Raw genomic sequence first — 17,097 nt, 5'->3', positions numbered from 1 at the left:
CTTTTTAAAAATGACTATATAATGAACTGGATCCCCCCTTCATAACTAGAAGTATAAGCATTTCCATATGCTTTCTCTTCATTTCGGGATGTCTGGGGAAGTTGAGCTGGAGATGCTGCTAATGCTGCTACTTCTGTTACCAATGGCATTCAGACTGACAGCTCTTCGTGCCAAACCAACAACTGTACTTCATAGCTCTGGAATAAGACACTGGCAGCAGCTACCCCCCCATCTCCGCAGAGACAACAGCAGCCATCCACCCTACTACTACCCCAGCACTATTGGGCGTTTCTCCAGGGTCTACCACTAAACTACAGGGAGTGAAGTTGGAATCCACACCATTGGAGACACGTGCGTGTCTTCCAGCTTTGAGCCTTGGGTCCAAATCTCTTTGTTCCCATCAGTCAGCTTGCAAAGCGATCGGCATGGAAGTGCTTACAAAATCGCCTGCTGAGCAGATCATTATGCAAAAAGGGAATGCTGGAGAAAGCTGCGGCAGAACGATGAAGCACCATTCTCAAGAGCCATCAACATCCTCCTCCAAGGAATCAAAATATGTGGAGATTTATGATTTCCCTGGAGGGAGGGGAGAGAGTCCCCAAACTGTAAAACTGACGTTGGCAGGGAATGGAAGTAAAGTGGCCTTTATCAGACCTAAAAATGGACCGTGCGAGATCAGTGAGGTTAACAAATTGGCTAACAATATGCTGGCAGGCAGATCTGCAAATCGAGAATCCCAGGATTATAAATCTAAAATGGAAGGCACTCCTTCTCCCATGGGGATGAAAGCTGATGAGGTGGGGGGAAGCATCACTGGCACCAGCTCAGAAGGGTCTGAGAACACTTTGTCCCCTAGTATCTCCAACATTCAGCTTTACACAAATGGCTGCCCAGAATCATCCTCATCTTCTTGTCCTTCACCGGTACAAAAGACAGGCAGCTTTCCAAAAATGGATGACTTGGGAACAGGGGGGAAAACCTCCTCTTCTTCATTTGGATATGACAGTGATGAAGACGATGATGCAGACTGCAAAGAAATCTGTCTGAGTAACCAGAGAGTAGGGTGCAGGCGTGCTTCACAACTGCTGCAGTCACAACACAGCTACACCAGTGAAAACAACAGCAACAATGATGAAGCACATTACATTACAACCCATGAAATCCAGCTCAGTGAAGTGGACCATGACATGGATTTTGACTATGGATTAGCCTCTCGGTGGGACTTTGAAGACAACAATGTGATCTATTCCTTTGTGGATTATGCTTCTTTTGGGAGTGAAGAGACTCTTGGAGACACACAGACAGAAGAGGACAATAGCTGTTATCTCAGCACGACCACTAGCGATCCCAATAATCAGACAGATAGTATTGATAATACCAGCAGTACAGAGATAGTCAGCATTAATTCTGAAAATGATACCCCTAGCACAGACAAATGCGCCAGCTCGGAAGAAAGTCAGTCCAAGAACCTCAACAGCATGAGTGAGAATTCTGCAGGCCAGATACTCCTATCAATCAAACCAACTTCCAGGGCTATAAATGAGCCTAGCAACCAGCACGAAAAGCAAAACATTATTTATGCTGCCAAGCATGAAGGCGACATGAGCCTCTGTGTCTCCACAGCTCATGAACGAAATTCAAGTTTAAAGCAAGATGTGTTTCATGACTATGCAAAAAAATTTATTGCAGTTCCTGCACGCTTGCAAACAAGGTGCGGTGCCATAAGAGCAAGAGAATTAGGAGGATATTCAAGTGGTGCCTCCAGTGTGGTAAGTGAGTTGGATGATGCAGACAAAGAAGTAAGAAGCCTCACGGCAAGGGCATTCCGGAGCTTAGCTTATCCCTACTTTGATACCCTGAACTTGAGCTCCAGTGAATCCTCCACGTCTCTTTCGGATCACACCCTAGGAATCAACCGGTGGTCAACTTACTTGGATTTAAAGTGTGGCAGCCTTGGGCAGAAAGCAGAGCAGAATCTTTTCAAAAGCAGCACAGCATCCACTGGATGGAATAGAAGTGCTGGGACAAAGACATCCAGTGACCAGTTCTATATTCACTCCAATAAATCACAGACTAAAGCATTAGAGTTTGTTGTCAGCAAACTTGATGGGGAAATAACGCATGTTGAAACACCACCTTGCTTTGAAAAACGGCTCCAATCAGGCTCCCGGGTTGTTACTTTGTTGGAGACTTTGAATTTCAGCAGCAATACTAATGCGGGTGTCCCCAGACCTGCTAAACCTTCTGAAAATGCTACTGTTGGATCAGGTTGCGCAGATGAAGTTACAGAAACACTGCCAAAGGAGCTGGGCAATGAAGCTTGCAAACAAACTGGGTTGGCTGCAGAAACCATGGAGGGCACACAGAAGAAATCAAAATTTGCATCAAGCCTCCTCAAAAATGTTATCTCAAAGAAAATGCAACGGGAGCATGAGTTCAAAATGGAAAGGGGAGAGATCACAGACACTACATATTCGGGTATGTCCAATTCCTTATCTTCTAAAGAGGTAGAGGGCACCGCCAAAGAGAAGTTAAGGGATGGGGGTTTGCAGAGACAGAATTCTAGATATTCAGAGGGCAGCTCTGAGTACACTATTGTAACAGCAGATGATTTGGGGGAGTTTTTTGATAGCAAGTCCCCTACTTCCAAGCCATCTACTCCCCACGAGGGGCATATTAGTCTGAATCGATCTCTTTCCGAAACGTTCTTAGAAGAGGCATGTAAAATAAAAAAGAGTGCTTCTGAAACTCTCAAGGCAACTTTTCTCCGTAGTCAGAATAGTGCATTTAGAACATGGAAAGAAAAAGAAGCAGAGAAAAGGGAGGAAAAAGCTGCAGTGGGAAAACTGAAAATTTTATCCAAAGGTGACTGGAAGGCGGATTTGGGAGAAATCTCAGCCAGCAAATCAACTAAAATGTCTCGTCTCTTTGTCCCAAATATTCAACAAACAACCAAAGAAAAGCAATCCAGCACACAGGTGACAAAATATTCTACAGCAACCAGTGCAGCAGCTCAAACTGCCATTGCCACAACGATGATAAAGTCCAAACCTCCTGAAATCAAGATCAGCTTGGGCAGTGTGCAGCAGAACAAAGATCACCCTTTCAATATTGCTAAGCTCCTCACACCCAAGATAGCTGGAAGTGTCCCAAACTTTTTCAAGACAATTGAAGACACCAGATGTCCCCAGCAAAAACCATCCAAAGGAGAGGCTATGGATAAATTGCCTCAATTTCTTGTACGTAATGTAAGAGAAAGTAAACCTAAGGTCCAAGGGCCTATCCACCAGGTCAGAGATGTCAGGAAACTAATCAAGAGTAACTACAGCCACGAGTCAGGGGATAACAACAGTGACAGAGGCAGTGTCAACTCTGATCAGGGAACCTCTGAACAGAAACCCAACCAGCTGGTGACAGTAGGCATTCCCAGGCCTCTGTCTCCTATGGTGATAACTTGTCAGGCAGTAAGCAACAGCAAAGAGGACAAGAAGGCCAGCAAGACTTCTGAGATGTGGGCCAAAGCAAGTAGCGGAGGCAAGATGCTGCCTTCCAACCAAGAGGGAACAATCCTGGTGCACAGGACTTCGGGCAGGCTGCCCGTGGCTACCATTGCTCCTAACAAAAGTGACCCTCGCCAGCCTGCTGTGCTGAAGATAGTCTCCAAGACTTCTGTGCCCTGGAGGCAGCAACCACAGCCACCACCACAATCTCAACCAACAGTGGAAAAAAGTAGCAAGGGAGGACCATTGGTGGTGACTGAAGAAGAGGAACCTCCACGGGAAGAGATGATCAAGGCACCTTTCACGGTGAACCATCAGGCACTGCAGAAACTTACAGCAGCTGTACGGAGCATGGAGGAGCTCTACAGCTTCAATAAGAATGAGTGGAAGCGCAAGAGTGACCCACTGCCCATAACCGACAGCCATGTCTTGTCCCTCATTGCCAGTGAGGAACGGACCATGGGAACCATGACTAGTGCCAGGGAAGAGTCAACGGTAGGTGCCAAGGCTGAGGAACAGGAGGCAGGTCAGAGTGTGGGACTGACAACATCCCCCAGCAGCATCGCCAACAACAGGCCTGCTGCAGAGCGCCAACCCCGCAGCAAGGCTGCCAACCCAACCAAGAACACAGAGAAGGTCTCAGCCAAGACAGCCGCCTTCGAGAGTTTGGCACTGGCTCGAGAGCGGCAGCGTGGCCCAAGCTTCCGTGGGGATACGTCAACGGCCACGACAGGGGCTGCAGAAAAGGGCAGAACCCCTGTGGTCCCCCGCGGCACCTTCACATTCAACGCCCAGGCCCAGAAAGCCAAGCAGCAGCCTCAAGAACCTTCTCCTCCGCCGCCGCCACCAAGAGGCCTCAAAGGCCAGGCCAGGCCTCGCTCCATCAAACTCTTCGGGCACAGGCAGGGGTGCCTTGCCGAGCATGACAAGGGGCCCAAGGCAGTGGCTCCCGACTGTGGGAACTACTTGGCCATCCCTCTCAAGGCGCCGCCTGTGGAGCAGCCAGGGGCGGCTGCGTCAGGAGACGGGGGCGGCCGCGAGGGCCCGGTCTCTGCAACCTCGGCTGCGGCCGCCCTGTACAGCACCGGCAGGATCCAGGCGGGCTCCAACCCAGCCAAGGCGCAACAGCAGTCTGAGGAGGGGAGCCGCGGCCCCGCCACAGCCGCCGCCGCCCCTCAGCCGCCGCCGCCGCCTCCTCAGCAGCCCCAGGCGACGGCCGCTGCGCCTCAGCTCGAAATGTCTCCCGCGCAAATCTTCCCTCAAGCCTTCTCCCTCGCCGCAGCGGCCGCCGCCTTGACGGGCGCCGCCCAGCCCGCGCCTCTGCTGTGCTTCTCGCCGCCCATGCCGACGCCGGCCGCCGAGCCGGCCGCGTTCCCGCCGCCTCAGACGCAGCGCAAGGTGCTGCTGGACCTGAGCACGGGCCAGTGCTACGTGGTGGACACGCCCGTGCAGCAGCCGCCTCAGAAGCGGCGCCTCTTCGACCCCGAGACCGGGCAGTACGTGGAGGTGCCTCTGCCGGCCCAGCCGCCTCCCCCGCCGCCGGCCGTGGCCCCCATGACCCTCCCCATGCCCTCCCTGGCGCTGGGCGCGGCGGCGGGAACCTACGGCGCCCCGGCCGCAGCCTACATGTTCTACCCCGGCTTCCTGCCGGCCGTCTTGCCCGCCAGCGCTTTGCAGGGCCACCTCGCCCAGCAGCCCGGCAACGAGCTCGCCGCCGCCGCATCCAGCCCCGGGGCGGACAGCCCTTATTACGTGCCTACGGGCAATACCCAGCAGCAGCAGCAGCAGCAAGCGGCTCCCGGCGAGGGGAAAGCGCCGCTCATCAGCATCACCTCGCAGCCGTTGGGCCCCAGGATCATCGCGCCGCCCTCCTTCGACGGCACCACCATGCGCTTCGTCGTGGAGCATCGGTGATGGAGAGCCCGCCGAGGGCCGGTGCTGCTGCTGCTGCGACGGGTAAGTCGGGCTCTTGGCAGCACGCAGCCCCAGCCGATGCCGTGTTCACGATCACACCGATCTCCTCCGCTACGTTGTTCTACAAAGGAGGGTGGGGGCTACAACCGACATTGCTTTAAATGTGTGTCTAGCAGCTACGGTGCTTTGTTTGGTGTTTTGAGTTTACTCTAGAGGAGGTGCCGGATCGGGGCTCTAGGGTAGGGGGTCTTTTCAGATCCAGATCGGGGACCCTGCGCCTACTCTAGAGTAAGCATGACAAGAGGATATAGCTGCTAGCCTCACATGCGATGCCTGTTTTTGCCCTGGGACAAGTATGTATTGCCACTTTGTGAAGATCAGGCAAGTATCCGTTCCGTGGGGTGTACCAACTGCATTGGATGCCTTCTGTCGATTACGGCTTCCTAGCGACAATATACCTGTGGAAATTCATGAATAGGCTTGTGCTGAATGTATACCTGACTCTTTCAAGGGATACATTTTGGGAAGCAATAGCCAACGGGGGGTGGAGGGGTGGGGGTGCATTCACACACAATGGTGTACATGCAATGAGTTTATACATGTGTTCCCTGCACGAAAAGTAATTGCATGTATGAAGCAGCCCTGTGATTAAGGAGAGTGAAGTGTTACCATAATGTGTTCGCGGTAGGTACTCTGTAACTGCTCATTTTCAAGAATAGTTTATCGCACACCTTAAAGCAGAGTGTACGTGTGTGCGCGCGCACGCAAACGTAAGTGAGGAGATGTTTCTGTAAGGAAGAAGGGTATACAACAGAAGTATTTTTTTGGAAGAACGGATGCTCCGATTCAGTGGTCTCTCTGTGACTGCAACACAGGATGAATTCAAACATACAGCTGAATTGCGGAGACCACTTCTGTGTGCTCATATCACTACATGTGACTGTTAGTGGGAATAATCTACCCTATCACAGGAGTGGTGAGACTGCAGATCACCACCTGGCTTATGCTACACACTTCCAGCTACACACTTCAAAGAAATACCAACAGCCACTGAGCTGCCATTTCATCACTCATCTGTGACATATGAGACTGTTCATACTAACACTAGGGTGGCCAACTTTTTTTCTGATCCGGCTTTAGCAGCTGGCTCAACAAGCAGATATTCCACAGGTGGAGTTTTTCCCATTATGAAGATATATTAAAGATACAGATGTCCTGCCAGAAAAAACAAACAAAGAGCAATTATAACATTCACAGCTATCCAGCAAATGACCACAGGAAGCTATTACCACATCAAGTCATTAAAAAAAAATACATCATTTTTAAAAATTGCGTGCGCGGGAGTTCAGCAAAAGGGTTAACTCTCTCCTGGTCCTGGTCTGGAATGGGGTCAGCAATGTCTGCTTTTTGTAAAGAAAGAAGCACGGCCAGTCCCAAGCACACACACAATGTCTAGTTTGGCCCTCTGTCCCCCTGAGGGACACTAGCAGAGCAGGGTAAACATGGAGCTGTGTGTCTTGGCCAAGGTTCAGCATCAGCGCAGGATTCTCCTGCACTGTATTGTGCTTTTATTTTCTGGGGTGGTTGCCCCATGCATGCAGTGTATTGTAGACTCACTCCGTCTTTGTTATAGTGTATTGACGGATAAGCTTGAGAGTAATAAATCTTTCATCTTAACGGAAGAGATACTTTATACTTGTGGTTACACAAATAAGCTTGTCAGATCCCTCTGACGCTAGAACTGCAAGCAAGCATGCTCTTCTAAGGGTGCAACTAGATGAAATGGCAGGAGATATGTGATCAGATCAGTCTTTTTTAAACTTAAAAGCAGCTGGGGGTAGGGGGACCCAGATCAGGGTTAAAACACTTAAGGTTGAAATTAAACTTCCCCCCCATGGCTTTATTCTAGACATGAATCACCCACTTAAGACTTTGCTCAGGGGTGGGGGGAAATAGCAGCTTTGGAGGATAGAAGGGAGGCCATTCAGTCAGGGAAACACCATGGGAGAAAGGGTTAAACTACTCCTCTGGTGCTGTGGTTCCAATCCAGTTTGGAGGTTCCAATGGTTGCTCATATATATATATATATATATATATATATATATATATATATATAGTGCAGGAGGTCCACCATCTCATTGGCCCTAAATTTGTGCACTATGTGAGATGTAGTAATTTCCAATACAGTATTAAAAAGAAAATTGTATTTAATACATGTTTTTATTTTTTTAAAGTTGCTTGAATATCTGCTTCATTTCCCTGCCCATAATATGTTTTATTGCAAGCATTGTTAAAGGCGAACACATAACTGAGCCCTGATGTCTATTTTTAAAATGAAACGCATCTGATTTACACACACACACACACACACATACACACGGCTTTTCACTCCATAGAGGTCCAAAAATATACTTTTGGAGCCCTGCAAGAAGAAAGGTTGTGGGAAGGGGATAATTTGGACTGGAGAAATGATGGTTTCTCTGCTTCAGCTTCTACCCCCTGCAGGTTTTCCTTCCATAGGGTTCCGAAAGTATTTTGGATTGGTAGCAGAGAGGCAGGGTGTATGGAAAAGGATAAGCACCTTGTCTACAGTAAGTTGCATCTGGAGTCTACAGCCAGCAGCAGCTATTCCCTCCGCTACTTCTCAGCTGTAAATAGCCTTCTCCCAAAACTTTTTCATTTTAAAATATGACATTAGGACTCAGTTATACTCATTTACATAAAATTTGTAGTTAACCAGTAAGTATTACAAATAAACAGACAGGAACTATAAATTGAAATGGAAAAATATTAATAATTAAATTTGCACTTTGATATGTGGTTCCAGTGAAACGTTCATATAATTTGAACACATTGAAATATCATCTTAGGTTATAAATCCAGTTTTCAAGAATGGGGGATGTAATATAGATTAAGAATATGAAGGATTCAGAGAAAATCTTCTGTTGACCTAATGGTGTTAATAGAGTGGTTGTCTATCAGGTTGTACAGAGCTCTTCCTTAAAACAGGGAGATCTTGGCTTTCATTGGGATAGTTTTTCCTGGATCTGAGCATAAGAAGATGAGAGATTAAAATAGACACGGTAGCTGGCTTTAGATGTAATGCAGAACCATGGTTTCTGCTAACTATAGTTATGAACCGACACCATAGTTTGGCCGTCTAGGTAGATGTACAGCAGGCAAACCATGGTTTTGAGCTGCATTTCTGGTTTCACTTTCCATCTGCTCACTACTCAGCATCATACATTAATTCCCATTTCCACAGCCTTTTGAGACAGAGCAATGGCCCTGACTATGGTTTGTCGGTAGTCTGTGAATTCAGATGTAATGACAAACCACAGGGCAGTATCCAATGCTGCCTATGCGATGGCGGGATCCACCGTTAGCACAATGGGAAGCTAGCACTTCCTAGAGCAACCACAGAAACTACCCGAAACACTAGTTTCCTGAATGGAACTGGTCAGCGGAGCTAGCAGAAGGGAACTCTGCTGACCCGTCTCGTTCCAGAAACTAGTGTTTCAGCTCATTTCCAGGGTTCCTCTAGGAAGCTTCCTGTTGCACTAGTGGCGGGTCCCACTGGCAAAATGCAAATAGTGGAGGCACATCGGCAACAATGGATACTGCCTGATGTTAGTGCAAATGGTGGTTTCAGGTCCTGTTCTGTCAGCCCCAAACTACAGTTTTGGGGCAGATTCCATAGCTGTGTTTGCACATAATGCTATACAGTGGTTCAGCACTATATCAGTGAGCCTGTGCACGCTCCTCCCCACCTCCTCCTGCGTGGCCAGGAGAAGGACATAACCAGGATTCAGTTTAAGTTTCTACACTCCCTGTTTTGTTACGTACAAACAGGAATTGTGGTTTAAAACAAACTCTAGTTAGTTAAACAAACCAGCAAAATAATCTAGGATTTGTAGTTGGTTTGTTTCGCAATTGAGCAATATTTATTTTAATCCACAATTCCTGGTTTGTATGTAACAAGTCAGGAATCATAGAAACCGAAATTAAATCCTGATTATGTCCTCCTCCCAGCTCCACGGAAGGAAGGGAGTGGAAGAGAGAATGCAGAAGCTTAACATTTTACTCAGGTTCGCAGAGACTCATCCACATAGTGCTTAAACCTGGATTAGTGGTACATGTGAACCAGGCCATTGATCTATGGTTTCATGTTACATCTGAACCCAGCCAGTTTTATTTTCTATAAGATCAACTTCTTGTTGGGAATTAGACTGAACTATTTATCTGGAATAACTTTTTATAGTGAATTCAGAGCTGCCTGTATATTAAACACTCACAAAGCACATTATAGACAAATAGTGGACTAATTACATAGGATGAGCCCCAAAGAGTTCCCCAGACTCAAGTAAGGCACTTCTGTTGACCCAGTAGAATATTTTTAATGTATTTTCTTTGAACCGCTGCTCCCCTACGAACTAAATTACAAGAATTGTAAAACGGTGTGTCCAATGAAGTGTGTTATAAATGTGATTACTCATTAGGCCTTTATTCTAAGATTCTTTCTAATAACCTTTACGGAGCAAATCAAGAATATAATGTATGTGTGCTTTATCTTACAGGCACAAAGAACAAGAAGTTCTCTCCCTTAATCTGAAAATAACTTGGTAATGCTAAACTCTCATTTAAGCTGCTGCTGCTTCTCTCTTATGTATTTCTCATGCATTGCTTTGTACAAAACAAGTGTTATTGTTTTTCATGTTTCCATAATTCCCCCCCTGCATCTTAACTATGCATAAATTTAATTATGCAAATGTGGACGGATGAGATGTGGTATTTTCTATAAAGGATTTGTTTGTTTGTTTGTTTGTTTTTAGTGTAGAAGCCAGATAACCTTTATACCTGTGTAACACATATGGCTAACTATATGTTACATGCAAATGCATATAAACGAGCACCAAGAGCCATTTTTTGTTTTTAATAAAAACAGCTTTGAGTGGAGAAGTAGCAAGTGTGGAAAGCAAGCAGGTGCTTAACCCTTTCCCTGACCTACCCTAGTAAACACACATCTGGAACCCCTTGGGTGAAACATTTGGCAGTTAAAGGGTTAAGTACCCCTTCTCATTTCCACTCCTCTCTCCCAGCTGCTTTTCTTTTTTAAAATATGATGGTAGGGTCTTTGTTATGCACATTTGTGTGAAAGGTGTAGTTTGCCCTTAAGATTAACTTGATACATTTTATAGGTAGTACTCCATTGTCTAGGGGAAAAAATATATGTAAAAGTGGCGTTTCAGATTTAGTTCTATCTCTTCAAAAGTATTCAGAATTTGCAAGTAATAGCCAATGCACGCATGTTACACTTAAAGAAACTGTTGTCCACTGAAGTCAGTTGTAGTCTTGAGATAATCTTCAGTAGGAGCTGAATTAGGGCCAAGTTTATATTATAGGTATGCACTTTGTCTAGCTAAAGTTAGTCATCACCAAGTCCCATTGGACTTAGAAATCCATGGAACAAGGAAATCAGTGGAACATGAAAACATATTAGTTGTGCGACTAACGTGTTCCACTGATTTCCATGTGGCGCCTGATCCTGTGCATGTTACTTGGATGTAAATCCCATTAAGTTCAATGTGCCTTGCTGCCAAATTCATGTGCATATAATTGAAACCTTAGTTATGACTAACTTTAACTGGACTGGAGCCATAATCTTTAGATTAGGGGTAGGCAACATCTGGCCGCAGGCCACCTGTGTCCCCACCACTGCCCCCAGCCCCCCCGTTTTAAAATATTAATGAAAAAAATGGCATTCTGAGTACTACTGTTTGTTTGCAAGCTAGATTTAACTTTTCTAGGGTTCCGTAGCTGCTACAGATGCCATTGTTTGCTGTTAAAAAACAATAACTTTTTCCCAGGTCGCCTGGCAGATTGTGGCCCATGGAAGAAGGGACCGGGGGAGAGGGTGAAAATGGTGCTCACCCCTGCTTTAGATTATGTTAATGTATTTTCCCCAAAACCTGATTATGGAAATAACTGGAAACATGTTTTGGTTACGTTGTTATTTAAAAGTTGTTGCTTCATATTATCTTGTGACATCACAGGGAGCTTTGGATCTCCACAGCTGTTTTTTACATAATAGAAAACTAGAAAAGGGATATAACTACCTTTTCACTGACAGGGTTTGGTGCCTTTAACAGTTGTGCAACAGGCAGAAATTCAACTTGTGAATCTTTCCCTATCATTTTATCTTCATGTAGGAAAAGTTGTATATCTGTTGATATCTGAATATTGTGCAGCTGTCCCAAAGGTATTTAACCTGTTTTAAAGTTTTTGTTTCAGAAGAGAGGGTAACATTTATTTTCCTTTCTCTCTAGGAGTTTAGCTATAAGTTGTTTGGGGTTTCTTTTTCTTTTTCTGCAAATGTATGCATTTCAGAGATTGTTTTAGAAAATACCTTGTGAATTTTAACATAGTCAGCTATTTCTTGTCAGTTTCCTAAGCCAGTAACATGTATATTTGGCATCAAGCTAAAGCTTAAAGACTTACCTCGAAGCTCTCTCAGGGGAGAAGAATGAACACTTTAGTGAACTTTTGAAATGGAGAGGTGTTTGTAGGAGGTTTACTTGGTGCAGGTGTTGCAATCTTAACTGCACTTAGGACACATCCATACAGGAGGATCCTGAGCTCCCAGTGTGGTGCTTAACTGCAAAATCAGCAGGGCAAAAAGCAATACCCCAAGAAAGAGACATGTTGTGTGAGTGTTCTCATATCCTTTTCCCATCTAGGCTGAGTCACTGATGCCGACCTTAAGATTCACCCCAGCCTGCCATGTCAACTAATTATAAGTGCCATGTGGCTCATGAAGATAGAATATGCTCTGTCAAATATGCTACTCCTAACCCACCCCCATCACCCAAATGTACAGGGATGTCTTTTGTTCACCATATGTTGCACTGAAACCAGTACAATTTAATACCAGGGCAATTAGAGTTGAGGTGCCACTTTCCCTGATAGGGTGTGCCATTTGCCTGTTTTGATTTTAGTAGAGATGCCACTGGAGGGAATTTGGATTTTCCTCCTCAGGCAAAACATCTGAGGAATTTCAAGGAAAGCTAAAAGAGTTTCCACAATGCCCTTAGGGTGGTTCTGCACATCTATAAGCTATTACAATATTTTGCCTAAAGTGAATTTGAAGAAATTCTGAGGAATTTCAAGGGAAGCCAAAAAGAGGTTCAATATGTCTTGCAAAATTTCTCAGGGGAGATTTCACTCATTTTTAGGTTTTAGTGGAGGTCACTGCCTTCATGTGTTAACAGCACATTATTAGTTAATTTAGGTATATTTCATTTGTTGCATTTGTAGTGAAATATGTATTGTGCTGCTATAAAGAACGTATAATAGAAATGGAAACTAGAAACGCTCAAAGCCTATGCGAGGTAAAGATGCCTAAAGATTTACATACAGTTCAGTTTCAAAATATTGATGTGTAGCATGTTAAAATGCTAGACTATAAGAGAAGGAGATCTTGTATTTAATAATTCATAAGGAGAAGTAGGTTTGCTGTATCAACCTTAACAAATGCATGGCCAAGGCACTTCAGAACAAAGGGTGTGATCTATAACTGTGCCATGCTGACACAACAGCCAATCCCCCACAATGCTGAGACGTACTCCCATATTACAATAGTTGCTGGTGTTTCCTATAATTGATCGGAGGAGTCGCAGCAGCTCCCAGCCGGCAGTGGGTCATCACAGGCATTCAGCTTCTAGCTTGAAGTGGTTGCAAATGCTCCTGCCAGTCACAGCGACTTTAGAGGCGATTGCATGGCATGTGAACCATGCAGTGTGTGGATTTCGGTTAGCCTGCAGTTTGTTGTGGCTAGTGGACCATCAGCATAGCACAGCAGTTTTGTAGATCACACCCTTAAACCAAATATCACAACACCTTTCTTAATGCAAGCATACAGCCAAAATAAATAAGCTGTGGCACTCTAAGTATGAACCTTATTTATTTGTCCCACATTGTTGATTCCCCCCCCCAAAAAAAAACACATTTCTTGGGCCACAATCGAGTGCAATGGTGCTTAAGTGTGTATAGCAATGCCCTTAACTGTGTCCTTGTTTTTGAATTCTGAATTTATAACTATGATAGGACAGGGTAGATGGACCATTTGATTTTCTACCATGTAAGAGCATTTTCACACATGCCTCTCACTCAGGAGATCACTACGGCTCTGACTCATTTGCATTTCCTTTGACCATAACTAAAGACATTATCCATGCATTAAAACTGTTATGCCAATTTAAGCTGTTGCAGGAGAGGACAGTCCTCCATTTGCTTACTCCAGAAAGTAATGGTGAATGGAAGACCAGTTATGCACTGTTCAGAGGGGGGCACTAACAGCTCTTGAAGGTTGAAAATGTGATTCACCTACCTTTGGTCTATTTCATCTATTTAAAAGCTGGATTCCTGCACAGTCAGAGCTGCATTATAGTCATTCACATGTGCTTACAGATAACATGAGGGAGGCTCAAAGGTGCTTTCAGTGGCATGTGTGACAAAGTTTTAAGCTCTTATATCCTTATTAAATACTCTGCAAGTATATATCCAGTTAGGGAATGATTTAAGACATGCTGTTCCCATTTTCTTGTATTACTGTATGAAAAGAAATCATAACAGCTTAGAAGAATAAGAGTATGTTGCTTGCCAATTTAATCCCTAGTCATTTCTATGCTATAAATAATTTTGTTTTTCTAGCTTGGGTTTTGTTTTTTGGGTTTTTTTTAACGTAGGGTGCAATCCTATGGGGATAGGCGGCCGCCTCCAAACTTGGAGGCAACTGCCTATCCAGTGCAGGACAGGAGAAGCATGGAGGGGATCGTCTCTTCCATGCTTCTCCTGTCCTGCATTCACAGCTAGACAGATGATTTCGGCTGTCTAGCTGCAGGAAAATGGAGTGGCAGCGGCCAGACAACACATAGGATGTGTCGTACCAGCAATTCCGCCTGCCCTGGGAACGTCCCTTTTACGCCACTCTGCGCTGCTATTACGAGTGTAGAGTGCAGGGCCATTCCGCATTGCCTACAAGGCAGCACTGGGGTGGGGGGCGGAGGATCTCAGGAAACCAACCTCGGAGCATGTGCTCCAAGGTCGGTTCCTGGAAACCAATGTATCCTATGGCTGTCTAGCTGCTGACTAGTGGCCATAGGATTGCTCCCTCCAATGCTCCTTAAAAGAAGATGAATACATATTTGTTGTTTTTCATAAAACATCCCGATTCTCAAAGTACTCTTATTCTTCAGACCTGCACATGCTGCACAAAAGTTGTCTATATCATCAAATACATGTAGTATTTTCAGACTGCCGGACAGTATAGGTACTAAGATAGCCCAGTCATATTTGCGTGCACATAATACTAGCATCTGTGTACTCAGTGGCATTTTCCCCCCATTTTGGTGCTCACAGAAATGTTCCGCTGTACAGTTTACAAGCTACAGGTTTGCATTTGCATATACACACACAGTCCGGTACAGAGTTAGGCACACTAAATTCTGTCTTGGATTGTGGCCAAAAACTCTCAGGGGATCCGGTTTTGCCCGGTGTACTTGAAAATAAGAGTGGAACTATACGTTATCAGGAACACAGAGCTGCTGTATCAAGTCCATATCCCCAGTTCCTCTATAGCATGTCATCCAAATTACCTCATGTCATCACATTATCATGCTGACCATTCACTCCCCACTCCATTTTTGGCTAGCAATGTTGGGGAAACAGTATCATGACATCAGACTACCAAAGAAGTGTTCTGATAGCATGTAGTTCTGCCCTTTAAACAAGATGAAGAACAAGTGTCCTATTTTTAAGTGTTTGTGGAGATTTACACAATTTGCCTATAAATTACCTTTCTCAGAGCAGATCTCAGTAGGGTGGCGAGATGCAACCCTTGTGTACACAACTGTTAAAGGTGCAGGAGCCCTTTTCTCATCTGCATCTGGCCATCCTACTCCTCACTTGGCAAGTTTCACTCCTAATATCAGTCTATACACTTTGGGATTGCAAAGATAACATGATTCTGTAAAATTGCTGTGAGATTCTTGACTTAATACTCTGGACACAAGCCAGCAAAGCACTTAAGCATGTGATTTAACCTTAGGCACAGGAATGGTCTTTTTTTTTTAAAAAAAAATTAATTCTATTTTTAATCTTTATACATGAAATAAACAATAGCAACAACCCAATCTACAGTTTCCAACAATACAGTATTCTTAAGAGGACACAGCAATAACAAGAGAAAGAAGCGGGGGGGAGAAAGAGAAAAGAAAACGGGAGGGGAAGAAAAAGAAAAAAGACAAAGGGGGAAGAAAGCAAAAGGGGAAAAGAAAAAATATTGAAAAGTTACTTCAAGGGATTAAATGTAAAATTCATTACACACAGACTTCAAGTATCATTCTATTTTAAAAAATTATACCTATATCATTGCCATTGTTATACTTCAATACAGCATAGATAATCAACCTTAAATTTCAATAGCATATCATCAGTCTTATAACACGGAAGGAAGCATAAAATTCATTTCCAGTAAGCATATATTGCCCTTTAATTAATATATAATAATAGAGCTTAAAAATTTAGCCAGCTAAAAATATTACTAATCAAGGTCTCATAGTAATGAAAGTAATAATAATAGGAAAAGAAAAGAAGGGTAAAAATTTCACTAATATGTTTTATACTATCTATATTTTAAATAATATAATTTCTGGATATATATATGAATGTGTACATATCTATACATGCCCAAATAAAAATGTTATATAAAGTATATCATATCTAATATAAAAAAGAAGTAAGACGAAAACAGGAATGGTCTTGATGAGTGCAGTAGAAGCTAAGCACAGGTGGTGTAAATATTTTACTCCTTCGAAGACAGAGGTTTTATGGATTACTTTGCAGGATTATTCCCCTAAATCCTTACTTATATACAGACAGATCTGTGGGTTTGACCTTCTCTGAAAATACTCAAGCTCCAAAAGGGCAGGAAAATGCAATAAATATGTTGCTCTGCATATGCCTCAATGTTCAAGGGAGAGTTCAGTAGCAGAGCATGTGCTTTTCATGAATCATGTTTTAGATGCAGAGCAATTAAAGGGTCTCAGGTGGAAGAGCTGCGAAAGACCGTCTGCCTAAGACCCTGGAGAGCTGCTGCCAATGAAGGTAGACAGTAGAGCGCTAAGGCTGCAATCCTATACTCATTTATCTGGGAGTAAGTCCTACTGAACCTAGTGTGGCTTATATCTGAGTAAAACACATACAAGACTATAAATGGATTGTTTGATTGGTAGTGAGTAAGTACAATCATATTATATGGAATATAGTTAGGGACCTTAGATTATTATTATAAGATGTTCAATGTGTCAAGGTTCCCAGAAAACACACTGTGACCTACAAATAAACATGTTTATAGTCCTCATGATTGCAAAGATTATACAGTCATGAGAGTGACTATGTAGTTATCATAAACCAGATAGAATAAACTTTAAAGTGGAAAGCCTTGTCTGCAAAAAGCTCTGAAACTATGTGCAGTCTTGGGGAGGAGGGTGTCTTCCAGTGTCAAGAGCCAGATTTTTCCTACCTTTCACAGCTCCTGAATCCTCCCAGTGGAACCCAGCCCCAACTTTTCTGCTCCTACTCCAGATGCCCTTCATTCTTCCATTATTTATTTATTTACTTACAT

The 17,097-nt window shown here is 44.3% G+C and overlaps 1 protein-coding gene across 1 annotated transcript; it reads left to right on the top strand.

Moving 5' to 3' along the window:
- Nucleotides 1-425: 425 nt before the first annotated feature.
- On the top strand, nt 426-10,233 carry C5H4orf54 (chromosome 5 C4orf54 homolog). The gene is made up of 2 exons (XM_084860233.1): nt 426-5,456; nt 9,992-10,233. The coding sequence occupies exon 1, from the start codon at nt 426-428 to the stop codon at nt 5,412-5,414; it is 4,989 nt and encodes a 1,662-aa protein (XP_084716359.1). The 3' UTR covers nt 5,415-5,456; nt 9,992-10,233.
- Nucleotides 10,234-17,097: the final 6,864 nt, after the last annotated feature.

This window comes from Heloderma suspectum, chromosome 5 (genome assembly GCF_057233095.1).
Source record: "Heloderma suspectum isolate Gila_16-S chromosome 5, 16-S_ref, whole genome shotgun sequence".
NCBI lineage: Eukaryota > Metazoa > Chordata > Lepidosauria > Squamata > Helodermatidae > Heloderma > Heloderma suspectum.
The sequence above is the reverse complement of the archived record's forward strand: the minus strand, read 5'-3'. Positions and strand labels throughout refer to the sequence as shown.

Bases quoted from the DNA above. Each gene is read 5' to 3' on its own strand.
- C5H4orf54 (XM_084860233.1), top strand. From the start codon at position 426: ATGGAAGTGCTTACAAAATCGCCTGCTGAGCAGATCATTATGCAAAAA.